This window comes from Lytechinus pictus, chromosome 8 (genome assembly GCF_037042905.1).
Source record: "Lytechinus pictus isolate F3 Inbred chromosome 8, Lp3.0, whole genome shotgun sequence".
Lineage (NCBI taxonomy): Eukaryota > Metazoa > Echinodermata > Echinoidea > Temnopleuroida > Toxopneustidae > Lytechinus > Lytechinus pictus.
In genome coordinates this window covers 32,901,114-32,920,382 of record NC_087252.1, presented here as the reverse complement: position 1 = coordinate 32,920,382, position 19,269 = coordinate 32,901,114, and the positions used below count along the sequence as shown (strand labels likewise).

Genomic DNA, 19,269 nt, shown 5'->3' with positions numbered 1-19,269 from the left:
CCTACTAGACCAAACCACTAAATCTTAAAACGATAGTAATTCCGGACGTTCATTGACAAATAAAACTTTGTTTCACATGAACATGAGGAGATATTTCAAAGGACTTCGATCGCTCTTGTATGTTTGATTATTTTATTTTCATAGGTTTAAACTGCTGTCAGGCGTCAGGCTGTTTTTTTTTCTCGAAAAGTCAGTGAACAAAATTTATACAGACAAATATATTTTTTAAAAAAATACACAGGATTGAATAATAAAAGCAAAGTAAAATAACATTAAGAATGAAACATTCCATCACATGATATCTTACACACACACACACATGCAAACGAATCTTATATTCATATAAAAAATCAATATCCACTTTATGCACACGCACTGCAAATCTCTTTAATCAGGAAATTGATTTTATGTGATTCATCAGTATTTAATCAGACGTTTCACAGCTCTGAGTTTCTCATCAGTCAAATGGAAAATTTTGTTTTCTTTTTTGTTCTTATTTATTTCATTTTTTTTGCCATACAAAAGCTGCCGGACCTCATCCATTTATATATATTTGTTTATTTATTTATTAATTTATATATTCATTTATTTATCTATCTTTAGTTTTTTTCTTCCATTTTTTAAAATATCTATATCTAAGGTAGACCCAATGCAAGAAAAGAAAGTCGTGAGAAGACCACCAAAATTTTACTATTTAAACGGAATAGCTTTTTCAAAGAGTTGGCTTATGATGGTCGAAACCTCGATGACTGATATGCAAATCTAATGAGGGAACACACGAAAATATATATTCATTTAGTGGATTTATTCTTACCAACATGTATATACGTATTCTCTTCAAATAATTTACAATTACAATATAATGTAAGAATATTCATTCGTAGACAAGCTCTTGTAGAGTGCCCTCCAATAATTAGGTAATCAATTGATATTCGAAACAGCTTGGATATGTACACAATCAAGTAAAATAACATGCATCATTTTTCCCCCTTTTCATTATCTATATTGCCATGAATCAATTGAAATGATAATTGCTGATGGATCCATGTTACATTTGTTTCGCCAAATGAACTGTTGCCAGTTTAAGTTGAATACGTATAATTCATATGTTTCTTTTTATATTCTTATACTGACCTGGATGGAGGTAAAGGGGTGTGGGAAGGAAGACCTGCGGGTCATGGTAATTTAGTTAACATTTTCGAAACTGAGGCAGCCCCTCCATCTCTATTCCAAGTCTTTCGTAATATGTCACGCATATCACATTGTTAATGTAATTGTATTGTTTAATAATGTATTTTGAAATACCAAATAAATAACAACAATAATAATAATAATGTGTTCTGATTAATACTGGTTGGTAAGCAGTTACACAAAGACAACATGTAATAAAACATGTGGTAAGCGAAGCTGTTTAATTATGATGGAGAAAATATAACGAACAACAAATTCAAGGGAAAAGATCTAATCCTATCCAATAGACATTTAATAAAGTGCCTTTCCATTCGGTTACAAAGACCTGCACACACTATTCTATGTTTGGGCCACTAAAACAATAATTCAGCACCTGAGATTACAGTATGTCTGCGCGAATTCTTACTGAAAATTATAAAATTATTTTGATTTAAGATTATTAAAAAAGGCTCATGATATCTTAAATGAAGGAGGTAAATGTTGTCAATATACTGCAAAAACAACGGTGTTGATTTAACACCAGCCCGGAATCTATATATTTCCACACCAGATAAGTGTTAAACAACACCGGTTTTGGTATTAGTCTAACACCAGATGATTATACAACACCAATTATTAAAACAGCATCGGTTTGATTCCAAACGGGTGTTGTTTCAATACTTCTCTGGTGTGGACATATATAGATTCCGAGCTGGTGTTAAATCAACACCGGAGTTTTTGCAGTGTACATACATTGATTAAACCTCCACCCGTATAGTTATAAATAATGCAGCTTAAATGTATGATATTCGATTAATTTTCTCAAAAAAATGAAGACTTTACATATAGAGTCAGTGGAATATAGAATGTGAATACTCTCAATTACACATTCCATAGTTTGGAAATAAATCAACACAAGCTGTGGTCAGTGACCGGCCGAACACAGGGATTAGATTAAAAATTGATTCAAGTTAAAGTTTGATTTTAAATAATCATTTGTTCAAAGGTGATCCTTAAGAGAGGTCACTGACCAAATCGATTTATAACATTGTATAATGATATTGCAAAATGTATTTCTGAATTCTCCTGTTTCCCATTAGAACAGAATCATATAGACACTGCCAATTCTAAACTGGACTTCTGAATACTATACGGACAAAATAGAGTATTCACCCCCCCCCCCCCCCCCCCCCTCCCAGTCATGACAGAATCCAGTATGTCCAATTATAATATATAAACACATTAAATGATACAATATACGACAATCAATCCTATCAAAACGACTTCAGGTCGATTCGTCGGTTCAGAGTTTAGATTAAAAATAACTAGAAAGAGCAACTCCTCGTGGTTTTATTGATACCCAACTTGCATCACGGACATCATGCATGAATGAAAAAAAATATTACTGACTAGAATTACAGATTTTTATATATTATCAAGTTTTGTTGAAATGGCTGAAGTGAAGGGAAGCTAATCATTGGAAAAACTACATTTTCTTCGGCCCTTTATTGAAGCCTAAAGTAGAGCTGTTTCGGTTAACCATGTCAATAAAACATGAAATCACTCTCCTGATGCATCAATTGAAATTTCATCTCAGCGTAATTACCAAATATTGGAAAAATATATACAATTCGTACCTGATTTCTTCAAATCACTAATTTGAGTCACAAGTGGTGAAAGAGATACAAGTATAGGGTAGCAATATAAATCTATGAACTTGCTCTTTCATTGTTTGGTAAATTTGAATTATTTTTGAATGAAATCCCTCAAAGATTTGACCACCTTTTTTTTAAACACACTGAGTCTGCAGAGCTTTACAAAACCAATTAGACCAGTCAATAAATATAATAATACCCCATTTCTCACACCAATCATCATCAACCAATTACTCTTGTTTTATTGTTTTTTTAATATAATCATGATAATTATGCATCATTTTATTTTCGGTAAAAGTCATATGCAAAGTGTGGCTTCATCAAGTGCTACAAGTCACGGGTCTGACGTCACAGTCACATCACGTACACTGACTCCACCCTAACCGATAGTATGGCATTGGGGGTAATGTAAAATTTTGTCGATCCGGAGTCGCCTCCGACAGTGTGACGTAGACGTAGCGGTATTTAAAACGTGACATGCGAGTAACATCAATCGATTCATTGGTATTAAATGGATAACAAGACGTTCAGAAGAGAACCAACAACGAGTACGGAACTTGCGATAAGCACCTTTGCTGCAGAATCTCCTTCTTCATCACAGCCAAGTGAGTCGGACAACGTTGTGGCATCGGATGCAACAGTAGTTATCGTATCTCCCATGTCTGCGGAATAAAAAACAAACACAAAATAATAGAAACAAGACTTATTAATACTTATACCGCAAAATATACCCTGATTCTCTCTCTACAGTGCGTCCCAAAAAAAACTATACACTTTTGAAATGGCTGCCAAATAAAAAGTATATCACTTTGGGGGGAAAGACTTATACATATGGAAAGCCGATAAAGTCATCTTTCAAATTACACCAAAATGTTGGAAAACTATTCATGCTTGAGTGAGCACTACCCGCTTAAACAAAGGGTATGAAAATTAGGGTGGGCAGGAATTAGCCTTTCGGTTTCTTTCAGTTTTTGAGAGGCGAGTCCCTTGGAACTTGCAAACTTGAGGGTGTTCTGATGAATTGATGGTCATTCATTATCAATTTAAATTGTTAGAGCAAATTTCATGAATTATCAAATTGAAATTCCATGCATGAGTAAGCATGAATTGCAATCTTTAGTGAAGCATTTTAACTTACAATGTGGGTCTCAGCAGTGTGTTCATTGGAGTCAGGAGAATAGGAGTAAGAAATGACTTCAGTGTGTGAAGTAAGCTGATGGGAAAAGGGTCAACAGAACGTTTAGCCTCCCTCCTACAGGTCCGTCCCTCCCCCCTCCTGTTGAGATTGAGACTGATTGCTATTACATGTACGCATTAAGTGCAAAGCGGACTGTCAATTTGATAATAAATTCTGAAAATTAGATCATCAACTTTTATCTATCAATCATTCAATCAACAATCTGTTAGTAAATAAACTCAATCAATGTCATCAATCAAATATTCACCTTTTTCAATACATTATCAATCAAACATTCAGCTTTTTCAATAAATGATTTCATAAATTATCATAATTAGTCAAGTTCTTAATAAATCATTCAATGGAAAAGAAAGACCCATCAACCATCAGTCACTTGGCATTTTAAGTTTTAAATACCAACCAAGAGAAAGAAAGGGGTGGAGGGCGGGGTGAGTACATGACATGTAATTTGTAAGAGAACACAAAGAAGAATGCCCCTTTAACCCAGTCTTACCCTATCTCATCCCCTTGCATGTAACAGGTACCATCACATTACTCTGACTCTCACAAGCACACTTGCTAAGATCCACATAATAAACGAAAAATGCTACACTAAAATTACAATTCCTGTTTACTCATGCATTACATTTCAATTTAGTAACTCGTGAAATTTGCTTAAGAAACCAAAACGGATCTCCATTTATCAGTAATTTAGCATAACACCCTTAACTTTGCAAGTTCCAAAGGACTCACCTAAAAAAAAAATGGAATTAAGGCTAATTCCTGCTCACCCTAGCAAAGGCTAGTCTCTCAGGAGGGGTGAAAGGGGTAGAGAGAGAGGGGGGGGGGGGTTAAGTGTTCTGTTGACCCATATCCCGTCAACCTACTTCCCCCACCTAAGTCCTATCCATATTCTGACTTCCATGAACACATTGCTGAGATCCACTTAAAAAGTGAAAAATTGTATTTCATGTTCACTCATACATTAAATTTCAATTTAATAATTCTTAAAATTTGCTCTAAAAACCTAAATTGATAATGCTTGATCATTGATTTATCAAAACATCCTCAACTTTGCAAGTTCCAAGGGACTCGCATCTCAAAAACTGAAAGAAATTGGAAGGCTAATTCCTGCCCACCCTAATTTCCATACCCTTTGTTTTAGTGGGCAGTGCTCGCTCAAGCATGAAAAGTTTTCCAACTTGTTGGTGTCATTTTAAAGTTGACTTTATAGGCTTCCATGTATGTAAGTCTTTCCCCCCAAAGTGATATACTTTTTATTTGGCAGCCATTTCAAAAGTGTATAGTTTTTTTTGGGACGCACTGTATTGTTGTTCTTGGAAATGAAATCAAGTATCAAGCATCGATATCGATAGGGGTATAGAGCTTCCGCGCGCTCTTTTAAGATAACCGGAAACAATACAGGTACTCCAAATGGTCAAGCGTGCGCAAAGTTTCATACTTTTTTTTCAATGCGTGTGCGTGTGCGTATTTACCCGTTGGTATGGTCCCATATAATGTTTATTGTGTCGTGGAGGATTCTAGGACATCTACCCCTAGACATCCACCCCCTGGACATCCACCCTCCAGACGTCCACCCCCTTAGGACAAGTACCCCCTAGTACATCTACCCCCGCATATCTAGATGTCCGGGGGGGGGTAGATTCCTAGGGGGTACTTGTCCTAAGGGGGTGGATGTCCGGGAGATGGATGTCCGGGGGTGGATGTCCAGGGGGTAGACGTCCTGATACGGTCGTGGAGTACTTTGTCTATACCTCAAACATCACGCGTGCGAGTGTGCGTTAATGAATCGCGTGCAAGCGTACAAGCTCCATCAAGCATACGGATATCAGTGGTATTAAGTATTAACATTTGCCAGTCGTTTTGATAAGGATTGCTTTGTTAGTTCTCTTATCTATGTTCAAAAGGTTATCCTAAACTTACTTTCTTGAAAGGTTATGATTATTTTCCTTCAATATGTATTCTCATTTTTAAGTTTATGACCTGCTCATTAACGTTAAGTATGTGTACTTGTGGATGGGGTGGGTGTGGATGTGTGCGCATATATGTGTATGTAAATAGTTTCCAGTCTAGTTTAGCATCTTAAACTTATATACACCCTTTTCTCTCTCTCTCTCTTAAGTATTCTATGGCCCCGTTCACAAGCCTTGCTTTTTTAAAGGGGTCCTAAAACCAATTCATCTATGCTATAATCTAATTGATACGTATTTATGTACTCATGTGCGTTGTATGTATATTTATTTTGATTATAATATGTTTTTTGGTTTTAAATAAATAAACTTGAACTTGATCAAGCATGAAACACACGTTACTAGATTTGTAGATGAAACGGGTTAGTAGTTAACTGTGTGCGTTGTGTGCTACTTCTCTGGTTATTAGGGGTTTTTCGCACGCCGACGCAGAACAAATTCACAAACACACAGTATTAGAAACAGAGTGAACAGCTGGGAGTCTTTGTAAAAAAAGGTAATTCGAGCAGCAGGTCGTCTTACGTTTCGCAGCTGACGAAAAATTGCAAATATGTCGTTTCTCATGCAGAGTCCAAAACGAAACTACGGTTTCGATCTTTTTTTTAATCGGCAAAGACGTCTTGGTTACTTTTTGTTATGAAGGGAATTCAATAATGCATCTTTTATGTTCTTGAATCCGTTTTGTGTTGCATTGCAAAAAAAAAAACCGAATGTGTCTTTGCCGAGTTCTGGGACAACGAAGGATTATTGTGAATCTGTCTGGGGACACATCTCTCCCATCTTCTGTTTTACGGCTCGCGCAATGTATTTATCAACTTTAATAAATTCATTGATTCAAAATACCCTCCCTAAGACGATACAGGAATTGATAGCAAAAATAGTCAGAGATGCGCCAGGTGTAGAATGCAAGACGGTGGCTTCAGCCCCTAAGGTGACTGCGCGATCAATGACGCCAATTCACAGCATATATTACTTTATATTCATCTTACTGCTCTTGCCTTGGGAAAAAGACGTTCTCGTATATGTTATACGATGTAATATGCTGCCTTCCTGAATGAGAGAGAGAGAAGACATGTGATCCCCATCCCTTGAAATAATAATATCAATAATTATAACAATAATAACAATAAAACTAATATAATGACAATAACAATAATAATAGGCCTAATAACAATAATAATAATAATAAATATGATAATAACAATAATAATAATATTAACTATGGTAGTAATTTTTATAGCGAGCAAATCTACCTTGTTATAGTAGTTCAAGACGCGTCTTATACATATTCCGGTGCTCTTACGGGATCTTACCTGGAGTCGGTTCGGCGTTTGGAACCGTTTGATTCGTGGTACTGGCCGGTTCGGGTGGTGTACACAGATCTTGGCTGTCGCACACACACAAGCTTATTTGATGACTATCATAGGTCGCCCCAAGATTAGGGGGAAGCACAGTGGACGGATCAGGCAGAGCTGCAGAAAATACCTCCGTTGAAGTTTCGTTGAGACATGCGTCCCCGTCGGGGATCACGTAATTGAAGTTAGGGGGAGCGCATCCTCGCTCAATGTCTGTCATGATGATTTTACCTTCTGTAAATTAGGAAAAGAAGATTTTAAATTACCTCAATATTATATCCGTTACGCTCAAAGTGATCAATTAGCAATCAATATAAGGACTTACCTCTAATGTAAACAGACAAAAACTTATACCTTCTGTTAATGACATATTATATATTCTAAAATTATAGAATATAAATTTTACATTTATTCCCCAATAGTAACATGCGTTTTACCATTGCTTCTCCTTATTTAGTTCTGCAAGCCCAGACCCTGTTTGGAACTTTGATCAACAGTGTGTCTCCTCGAAAAGACTAGCACAAACAAAAATTGCTGTTTCAATTGTGACATGAATACAAAGCAGAATAGAGGCGAGTGGGCCGAAAAGCCAGAAAAGTATCGAATGTCAGCTGACTAGCAGCCGAATAAGTCGATTTAGGCACAATTCGGACCAATCTGGTGGCTTTTAATTGGGTGGAATTCGGTGGCGTAATCGGCGCATTCAGCAATATTCTTTCCGATTCTGGTCGTTATTCGGCTGTAATCGGAGCATTCGGGCAATAATAATAACATGCGGCTCGACTCTTGCCACCTTTGGCTACATGTAGAGTGAACACTTTTAGAAATGTACGTCACCATAGTGGACTGGTACGAGATGACGTCATTTTTTGGCCTGCCATATGCATCAGGTCCTCACACACGTCCACTATCAGAATCGAGAACCTCGCCACATCCATTTTGCGGTTCTCCTAAATCATAGTGGACGTGTACGTGAGTGACGTCATTTTGACCGGTCAAGCCCGGCATGAAGATCAACCTTTCCCTTTTAAAACACAGTTTTCAGTGACTTTTCACAAAATTAATGTAAGTTGTACGATGCACTATGTTTATCATATTTGAAATTGCTTTCTGATCTCCAAAATATACATCGATTTATATCCTAACTCGCGTAAAAAGGAATCAAAGCAAGTTAAAGGGCACATGTGCACAAGTTGCACCTTCGCATCCCCGACCGAGTCGCCAAGCGATGGTGCGCCAGATCTTCCGGGTCGGGCAGCGTGCCATGGCCCGATGGTTATCGCGCTGTTTTATGTGGACGTACGTACACGTACAAGTCGAGTGAAATCTAAAGTATTCGCATCCGTAGTGAACAAGGGCAGACGACGACGTTGACTCGAACGATCAAATGACTGCTACGTCGTTCACGTTCACTGCTCCTAAAACTCTCTAGTAAGTCTCTTTTGGGGGTTGGCATTTGGCTTTGTTCAGGATGATAAAAATTGATTTGGTTCAATTATTCGCGATTCTGCTCTGATTCGGGACCTACTCCCGACCTACGGCGTGCATTCGTCTCTGATTCGGGGAGTTTTCCGAATCAGAGACGAGTAGGTTCCGAATCCACCGAATTCATCCGAATCAGGCCATATTCGGGTAGAATCGGTTCGACTTTATTATGGAAAATTTGATTTTTTTGTGTGTGTTACCCTGGCTGAAGGAAAGATACGAGTACGTGCGTGTGGCTAAGTTGATGAAATTAAGAGTCAGGGTATGGTTATCAGTGTTTTTCTTTTTCTTTCTTGCTTACCAGTTTTATGCATCAGGGTGATAATATAGTACATGGTCATGCAACCTTTAGTATCGGAAGTACAATTTGACTCCTGTGGTTTTTCACATGTCCCTGGGGGTAGATCAGTCAGGTTTAAGGCTGCGTTGTTTGTAGTCGTGATACCACTACACATAATGCATGTTATCGCATCCCCTGTTAAAAAAAAAAAGAAACACATAATATCAATAATAATGATGATGATACTTACAAAATATTTCGATGACACACTATGTTTATCTCAAATTATTTGTGTCATGTAATATAAAAGTATGTCCTGGGACACAAAGACAAATTAAATGTGCAATATGACTCATACTAATCATCAGGTGCGTCAACTGGCGTGTGTAACTTCACCAGTAATAGTTTTCTACGTTGCATTGAGGAATGGTGATTAATGTGGTTCTATTAATAGAGAGAAGAAAAGCATTTTAAAACTCTAAGGGTCTTTTCACACGTGAATCTTGAATCATCATTGTAATGATGACTGCAACTCTTTTTTTAGAATCTTCGAACCTTTCACACGGAAAATTCGTACCGTAATTTGAGTGAAACTTAACTGGAATTCACATCCAGAGTAGAATTTGAATTCGTGATTGTGATTAGCGTTCGTGATTCTAGTTTGGTTTCACACGTGCTAAAAATTCGTCATTGGCCTTATTTTTCACTGGAATCATCATTCAAATTACAATTTTTTTTACCGCGTGAAAGGGCGGAAAACATATCGCTGAACTTGTAGGGCATACCCTCATTCATCAGATGAGAAAGGGTCTATTTGTAAAAGAGCTTGGAAAGAGTAAATCGAATATAATTAGTAGTGCGTTTTCACAACCCTATACGCGGACGCTTTCTGGAACGTATTATAATATTCGGAGCTGACGAAAAATTGTAAATATGTCGTTTTCCAATTCGTCCAATTTCCAACTTCGTCTACTATCATTTGGTCTATCATTACTTCGCCCACTCATCACATGGTCTTCTTTCATTTAATCTAATACCCTTCCGTCTAACAACCAGCTGGTCCAATAGCCACTTAATCCATATACTACTTGGTCTAATTGGACCAGGTGTTATAATGGGCAAAATGAATATCAAATAGATATTAGACCAACTGGTTATGAGACGAAATGTTCATAGACGAAATGGTGATTAGACAAAGTGATGATTGGACCAAATGGTTAATGGACCAAATGGTTGTTAGACGAAATGTTGATGGACGCGGCATGGCATTAGACATGTGGTGAGCGGACGAGATGTCAGTAAATGAATTGGCAATTCACCGAGTCAACGAAGGAACTACTGTTTTGATCCACGTTACGTTTAGAACTTTAGATCCACGTTACCATGGTTACAGAAAACGTCTGCGTAGTTGTTGAGAAAACTCCCTATTATAACAGGTCGCGGAGAACGTTCAGATTAAACCCTTGTGAAATAAACCTACTACATTACCACTTTATAAGGTAAATTGCCAATTCGTCCACTGCCAACTCGTCCACTCAACACATGGTCTACCTTCACTTAGTAATTGGTCCAATAACCATTTGGTCAAAAAAAATCACTTTGTCTAATCACCATTTCGTCTATTACCATTTCGTCTAATAATCAGTTGGTCAAATACCCATTTTCTTTTCATTCATTTTGCACAATTACTACTTTAGTTTAAATAGACCAAATGGTATATGGACTGAATGGCTATTGGACCAACTGGTTATTAGAAGGAATGGCATTAGACTAATTGAAAGTAGACCATGTGGTGAGTAGACGAACTGATGATGGACCAAATGTTAGTAGACGGGTTGGCAATCGGACGAATTGGCATTAGACGAATTGGAAATAAACCATTTATAATTGATAGGGTTAGCAAAATTGGTGAGACTTTATTTATAACAATGACGATTTTGCATTATGTTATTACAGATGATGGTTTAAAATTGAGTATAGTCTATTAAACAAATTAATCATCACAAATTTAAGCGAAGTTGATATTACTATTTTTTCAAATTATTATTTTTTTTTTCAAATTCAATTCTTGATTCCATTTCCATTCAAAACAAAATGCAAAGTAATATAAAGTAATACAAATCAAGTACAATTTTTCAGACGATCATTCTTACTTCGTAAAACAGTATAATATTGAACATGAATGGTATGAGGGGGTCCACTAAAAAGCAAAGCTTGTAAAGTGTGGATCCCCTTGGATTGATGCATGACTGCAAATAAACTACGAACTTTCAGACATTTACCACTCTTATAGACGGTCAAGATATGGTTAAATTGACCCGGAACAAATTGCAAGAAAAGGTTTTTCAACTGTTTTTTGGTAGTATTTGACCTCGGGTATCAAATCTAGCAAAATCCGCTTTCGGGGAAAGTGGTTATTTTCAAAATGGCATCTAAAACGCCGCCAGTTACTGAACAGGGATATTACTCACAACAGATAGTTTTCATGAGTTTGTGCAACAAATCACAAACTAACAAAAGAAGTAATAAAAAACATAAATAATAAATAACTTATTCATTTTAGAACCCTTTTTGAAAGTCAACTTGGATTTTAAGGCATTGTAAACAGTCCCAAAATATTGTTTACCCTTGGAACCCCTGTGTATATACCAAAATAATATCCGTCAGGTGTGTTTTTAATGTTCTATATCTGATATCCACTTTTAAGTAACAGCAGTCATTTCATACCCCATTTTTAAAGCCATCTTGGATTTTTGGACCATTCACTGTCCTTATAGCTTGTTCCATTGTACTACTTCACTCTTTAAAACCATTGAATAGAAACCAGATTAAAGCCACATTAGAAGATGAATTGTGGAATTGTTCGCCTACCGCAGCCATTCTTGGTGCCATCTTGGATTTTCTAAGTACCCTGGAGTGCTTTAGCCTGTATCGACAAATTATTTTCACCCTAGACATTGGAATATGAGCCGAAATAGAAATAAAGGGTGGATAATGAGCGAGTAGTATCCATTTTCAGTGAATGGCGGCCATTTTGAAAATACCCACTTTCCCAGATGGGGATTTTGGTATATTTTTGATATATTATTCCTGAGGTCATATAGTACAAAAAACTCGTTGAAAACCATTTGTTGCAATCTGTTCCGGGTAGGGTTATTTGTGGTCGTATATTGACCCGTCTATTATATATACTATTATCGGCTTATTAACAGTGTTAATAGCCTATTGCATTCTCAACTTAAGATGGGGCTATTCAATTTTCCCTTTTGCATAGAATCAGTCGATTTTATGCAAATGGCATAATGCCTTGGTTCTTTATAGCTGCCATGCGAAATGGTTAAGGTTATTAAATTACTCTAGTTGTATTTTATATGTTTCTGTGAGCCGGCATCAACTTAAAACGCCATATGCATAGGGTAAACACCATTGCAGGTAAAACATGATTTTAGTCCTGCAAATCCTTAAAACCTGAATGTCGCAAAAGAGTTATGATAATTATGAAATATATGAAATAAAATGTATTTTGTCAGATAAATTTGGTGATTTTACATGGAAACTTTCATCCTGCCTGACCGAAATAATATCCAGGGGTGGTATTCTGGAACACTTTTGTCATAAATTTTGTCATTTCTCTCAGAGATTTTACACCGCTATGATTGTCACAAATCGGTATTATGAACATTGTCCTTTCCCTGTCATATCTTTCCAAGTTCCTGCCCATCTTTTCGGAAGCAAACAAATTAAAATCATTTTTAGTTCCCAGTGGGAGCCCTTATTGCTAATAGGAAGGCCCCGTGGCAGGTAGGGTGTATCCCTAACACAGTTGCTGGTATCCCGCAACTACATGTATATTGATGCGCTTAATTACAAAGAGAGACAGGGAGCTGTGAAGGATTTTAGAAGAGAACTAGAAAAAGAAGAAAAACATAGAAAAAAGGAGGAATTAATATTTAGGGCATAACTAATTGTAGCATGAAAAAATACTTTTGAAAGTTGTCATGGATGATGAGTGAAACTAATACCCCGGAAATCTAATCTAAATGATATCATTATACGCTTGACATTTAGTCGGCAGGGTATCGGGATGTTTGGTACTAAAAGATATGACTAAATTTATGACATCCACCAGAATACCGATTTTGTCATATCTCTGATAAAGGGTAAAATATGGAAAAAAGACAATGTTCAGAATACCGCCCAGTATTCATATACATCTATATATATACATGTATATATGATATATGTATGTATGTACAAACCGAATCAATCCTAACAATCTAATGGGCAGGATGTCAGGATGTGTAATAAACTTTCTCTAGTTTCATGCATAGGCGGCGGAAGCGGGGGGGGGACGTGTCCCCCCTAAATTTTAGGTGGGGGGACGGTCCCCCCTAAATCTTTTGTTGATAACCTTTTTTTTTTTTTTTTTTTGGCTTGTCAATTTTTTTTCCTGCGTCCCCCCCTAAAATTTTAGGTTGATAACCTTTTTTATTATTTTTTTTTTGCTTGTCAAAAAAAATTTGTGGTCCCCCCCTAAAATTTTTGGCTTCCGCCGCCAATGGTTTCATGACATCCTACCACTAAATTTGAAAGATGATTTTTCCAAGAGACATTTAAACACACACTACCGATAGAGGGCGTTACGGTAACTAAGGTCGATTTCAAATGCTCACAAGCATGCAGTCAGCCATTGAAACGATTTCTAATAGCCACTATTCTTTTCTTAGATTGCAAAACCTTACACATGCTTAAAATGTTCTTTCGAGCAGCCATTCAGGCTTAAATTAGGGTATAGCAAACACAAATAGCAAATAATGGAACCAACGTTACAATTGGTAGACAAAAACAAGTTTGGCACTACTGCAGTTAACGATATCATGAATATGTAATTAGCAAGCAATACAACGTCCAACTTTTACAAAGGTTTTTCTTTCTTAACATTTTTTTTCCTGTTAGGCTAATTTTGACAAATGTGGTATTTCTTTACGATAAACCTCTAGTGAAGGTAAAACTACATATTTAACAACGTCAGACCAGTTGAAGTAGTAAAAAATAATGAGGCAGAAATATTAAAAAAATTAACTTCGTAAAATGGAAAATGATACCTCCTTGTTGACGCCTTGAATATTATTAACTAATACAGGAGAAAAACGAACCACCCAAACTCGTTAATTATCATAAATTCTGACTTTGATGAAATTTCGAGTATCTTGCGTGTTGAAAATTTAATAATAATAATAATAATATTTAGTTCTTTTATAGCGCATAACACATAGCAACGCATGTCCCTATGCACTTGGATGAAATTAAGGAAAGAAATTAGAAAGTAAGTAAAGAGTGTTGGGTACTGAATTCATTACAAGTTAAACAGATTTTTGTAATCTATCGTATCCTTGATAACCTATCAAGTGAACCGTGAATTAAACTACATTCAATATTTAGCATGGAAATATGAATTAATATAAAAAAAGGGGCCAAAACAAGAGCAATCCACTGCAAATGTATATATAAACAAAATAATTGTCTGCTATTTACTGTTGTCGGTTATGTGTCGGTTATTTGCAAGATTATTATCGATGGGACAAAATTTAAAAGTACATTAGGAGTCATTAACTTAAAAGTAATTGAAAACATAAATAAAATAAATAAAATAACTTTCATTTCCGGTTACTCAACCACGTGCATACCAGCACCTTAACGAATTAACCTTAATCATGTTTTACAGGCCTTTTTTAATTGAGGTACAAATGTACTTAAATACACTTATCATGTTAAGGCATACCAGCTGCATGGATTCCGCAGGTACAGACCCTGCTCGAAACTTTTACAAGAGGTGGGTCTTCTTTAAAGACTAGCCTGAGCGAGAGGACCTTTAGTAAACAAGACACTGTAGGCTTTGGATTCAGGTCCCTTAACTTTAACTCGAGTTAAGGGTTTGCACAACAGACTACGCTGTATTGCGTTGGAAAGGAGTGGAACGTACTCGCAGTGTTCGCTTGTGCGGTTACAAAGCTAACCTAACCTCAGACGGAGACTCATCTATGGGGGTATTACATAATTTATGACATCATATAATTTTAGTCCCCAAGTGATGCCTATTAATTTTACTTTCTAAATACAAGGATCATTTTGTTTCCCAATTAAAATCATCATTTGCAAAGGTCATTTTATTCGCGAATGAAGAAATTTCCAAAGAACTGGATAATAAGTCTTAATTTCGATTTATCATGAATGTTCGTAATTACCAAAATGTATCTACCATTATTGTCATGGTCGCAGTATTTTAAGACATAAACTAGTAGTGATGTTGAATGCATATCGCTGATGTTCTGAAAAAGTATCGTATCTAGACATTTTTGAAATGAGGTCAGCTTAGAAAAGGCTGTATTTTAGAATTATAGCAATGGTGACAGTCTCACTTTTGTCTAAAAGCAGTCTACTGATACATTTGAACAACTCTTTCGAAGCAAAAGAAAGTTGTTACCCATGTTATAACTCTAAAGTCTACCTTATTCTGAGCTGTCATCAAAATGTTTCTGTTTTAAGATACGTACATTGTTTTATCAGCCAGCCTGCAATATGGGTTTACACTATATTCAGTCGCCCCACCCCCTAAAATTACTAGACATACTGATGTTATATCGAATGTTCTATATATAGATTGTATAATATATGAAAACATATCATTTTTATCATCCCGGCCATCACTTGTAATATTACCATTATTAGTTTTATCAGCACATGCAATCGATTCAATTATTTTCATTATTATCCATATCATTACGTCTATTATCATTACTATCTTTTGTTTTCCCCTTAAAAGAATTTGGAAAAGGTTGATTAGGATTGGCAACACATTAGCTTAAACACTGTTCCATCTCTTACAAGGAATATTTCTAAAAAGGTCTGGGCCCCATCTTACAAAGAGTTACGATTGATCCAATCAATCGCAACTATGGACGGCCAGCAACGTCAACATCTATTATACATGTTTGTTTAAAATATGTTCTAGCTATGATGTATATTCATGCATTCATTGTTTTCTTGAAACTTCACTGCGCTTCTTGTTGCATATAATACAGAGGACATTTAGCAAGTTTTTCGTAGAAAAAAATATGACACTGATGGATTTCCATAGAGTAACAATTGATCGGATCAATCGTAACTCTTTGTAAGACGGAGCCCAGATGTGAACTTAATGTGACTACGTTTAATAAACGAATGATAAACTGATTATGTTGATCCTAAATCATCCAGGAGTATTCAATATGAAGCATATTCATAACAAAATATACTTACCTGATGCAAACATGCAGAAAAGTGGCACAAAGACGGCAATTAAATTCATGGTGAAAGCTGTTATAGAAGGGGGAAGCATTAAACATATTTATAGTATATTGTATTTCATATAATAATGTTAGAATAAAATAAAGGAGAAAGGGATACGATGAAAAAGGAAAAATAAGAGAAAGGGAGAAGAAGACGAAAAATAGTACAGAAAAAAGGATGAAATGAAAAAGAGGTAAAGTACAATGAAATTTAATGAGCAAAAAAACGAGGATAAAACAGCTTAAAAAAGAAAGAAAGAAAAGGATAAGAGTAGGACGAAGAAGAAAAGAAGACAGAGAATATAAAGAAGCACATGAATATGAAGAAGAAATAGAAATGTAAAAAAGATAGATAACGAACAAAACGAGAAGATTAAAGATAAAATGCAGAGGGAGAACATAAAAAAGAGCAATTACATTATAAAACAAAGATGAAGATAGAGAAAATGTGGATATAGTAAACGAAGGCAAAAGGATAGAAGAATGAAAAGAAAAAAGCAAAAAAACATCAGCAACTTATGTTTAAAACAGTATAAGTGATCTGGATAAAAAAAATTGTTTTGTCCCTGCAATCAGAAGTGTCTTAAAACAATTAAGTTTTGAAAACTTGATAAGGATCAATGTTCTCTTTTTATCGTTCCTTTTCCAGAAAGAAAATAACAATTCTATCAAGTTACAGTTAATATTAATACTCTCTCGATTTTCTGGTGAATGATCAATGGTAAACATTATTACATTGTTCAGTAATTCCGTGCAAAATATATCAAAAACATTGAATTTAGTTTATAAAGTGTAATCTTTTCTTTCATGTTTACGGCCTTTAATAAATCGAAGAATAAAACGATTAACGAAAGCATTCGAAATAAATCTGCATGTTAATATTAACGCATTACTTACCTTTTTACTATATGTGGTTGGTAAAAGTTGCAAAGGCGAAGCATCCCCTTCTAAAATGAAATAAAACCTGCACCAAGCCCAAATCTTTTTATATGAAATATCACCCGCTTAAATATAATAATCTCTCACGTGCAACTCAGACGATGGATCCGATGTCATTGACTTTTTTTGATTGGTCAGTGTTCGAGGGAGGGGCAATTGATGTCTAGTCTGCTGTGCAAACCCTTCACTCGAGTAAAGGGTCTGAATTGCAGCCTACTCATGCCTTGTGTACTAAAGGCCCTCTCAATCGAAACAGCAAGTTTTGTATGTACTAGTCTTTGCGTGGAGACGCACTTCTTGATCAAAGTTTCAATCAGGGTCTGTGCATGCAGACTATTGATGCCAGTCTGTATATGGAGTATAGTCTTGCGGTTACATAATACTATTTGGCGCGATATAAGTCTAATTATTATTATTATTATTTATTATTATTATTATTCATTTTATAGACATGGTGATTTTATTGTGTACATAGTAGTGAAAGTACAATATGCCTATGAGCAGATATCAGTATGGTTATTGACCGGTGGTGTTCAACTTTTGGAATGATATCGGGAAATATAATGAAATCAATCATGTTCACATTAGGTTTTGCCAAAACCCTTTGAGAAGAAAAATCACATTATAAAAAGAATCGTAACGTAGAGTAGTTAAATTGGTCATGGTGCATTTTGTGCACCTCGGCGTTTTATAATAATTTTTTAACCAGTGTAATTATAGTGACAAATGTCAGTACTATTTCTAACCTCTTAATACGCCTATCCGCTCTCATTTCACTTGCATGTAGTTCTTGGAAAATTGTGGAGAGACAGCAGCTTGAAATTGTTTGGTTATTACATATTTTCAATTAACCTTGTGGAAAGAGCATGAATATTTTTATTGACTTATTTAACATTTAGATTATCTTAACGAGTGTCCCTATCGTCAAACAATTGCAATTTCAATTGCTCGTCATATCTTCTTTCCAAAGAGGTTTTAGATGGTTATATTTATTCTTTTTTTGCGAGATATATTTTCATTATGAAGTTTGGGGGTATTAGATTTATAAATCTACATGATCTAAGAGGTCCGTCATGGTAAAATGTGCATGCAGGTACTAATTATTCACTGAAACATAAGAAATAATAATGGGTGAGAGCTCTTCAAGTAATGTTTATATTCATTGCCGCATTTCGGCCTTCATCAGGCCTACTAATAAATAGAATGACCGTCATAGTTTGAACAAAATTGTAAGCATGATGTCATCGAAATTGTATTTATCATGATTTATCTTCGACGCCATCAGTATTATAACGAGTAATCATTTCATTATGATCAGCATCTTAATCGGCATCATCATTAATAGCATCCTCGTATTAAAACCAAATATATCACTTATCAATTTAAAGTAAAATCCTATTTTGTGATTTAACATGTGATAAGTAGTACAATTTAACGAAAAAGTTACAATTCGCATATTTATATCCGTAGATATTAGTCTTGAACATGAATAACATTTAAGAAGTGTATTGTGTTGGTCTATGTAAACCATAAACTGATCTTGAGCTCCTCGTTTTGCTTTTGTGATAGTTAGCAAACATGTCCCTTTTCTGATGTTTAAAAAAAATGAAGTCTCCGAATCTATACAGCCGAAAATTCGTTTTCTCATCTGGCAAGAAACGGAGATAGCTGTAATTAATATGGCCAATTGTAAAATAAAATGGGCCAATATGACAACATGGCAGAACCCGATATTAGTATGATACAAAAAATTGTCATAATTTGTAACCATTGCTTTCCGGGATTTCAATGTGATGTGTGTGTGTGTGTTTTTCACTATTATAGGTCCACATCACAGTTGCCAAAATGACTTCGATTGATGTTCATGATTAAAGGGATATGCATGTATA

The 19,269-nt window shown here is 35.5% G+C and overlaps 1 protein-coding gene across 3 annotated transcripts; it reads right to left on the bottom strand.

Annotated features, from left to right (window-relative positions):
* Positions 1-790: 790 nt before the first annotated feature.
* LOC129266116 (uncharacterized) lies at positions 791-17,454 on the bottom strand. Of its 3 annotated transcripts, none has more exons than XR_010294497.1 (6): positions 17,339-17,454; positions 16,413-16,469; positions 9,135-9,308; positions 7,307-7,582; positions 2,091-3,487; positions 791-1,722 (listed from the first exon to the last, which is right to left on the bottom strand). XR_010294497.1 is itself a non-coding variant. In XM_054903963.2 (5 exons), exons 2-5 carry the CDS (start codon positions 16,459-16,461, stop codon positions 3,333-3,335), a joined length of 654 nt encoding a protein of 217 aa, XP_054759938.2. In that variant the 5' UTR covers positions 16,462-16,469; positions 17,339-17,454; the 3' UTR covers positions 791-3,332. The 3 variants fall into 3 exon arrangements, 1 of the variants encoding a protein (XP_054759938.2); XR_010294498.1 differs by having other exon boundaries at positions 2,218-3,487; XM_054903963.2 differs by having other exon boundaries at positions 791-3,487.
* Between the last annotated feature and the right edge of the window lie 1,815 nt (positions 17,455-19,269).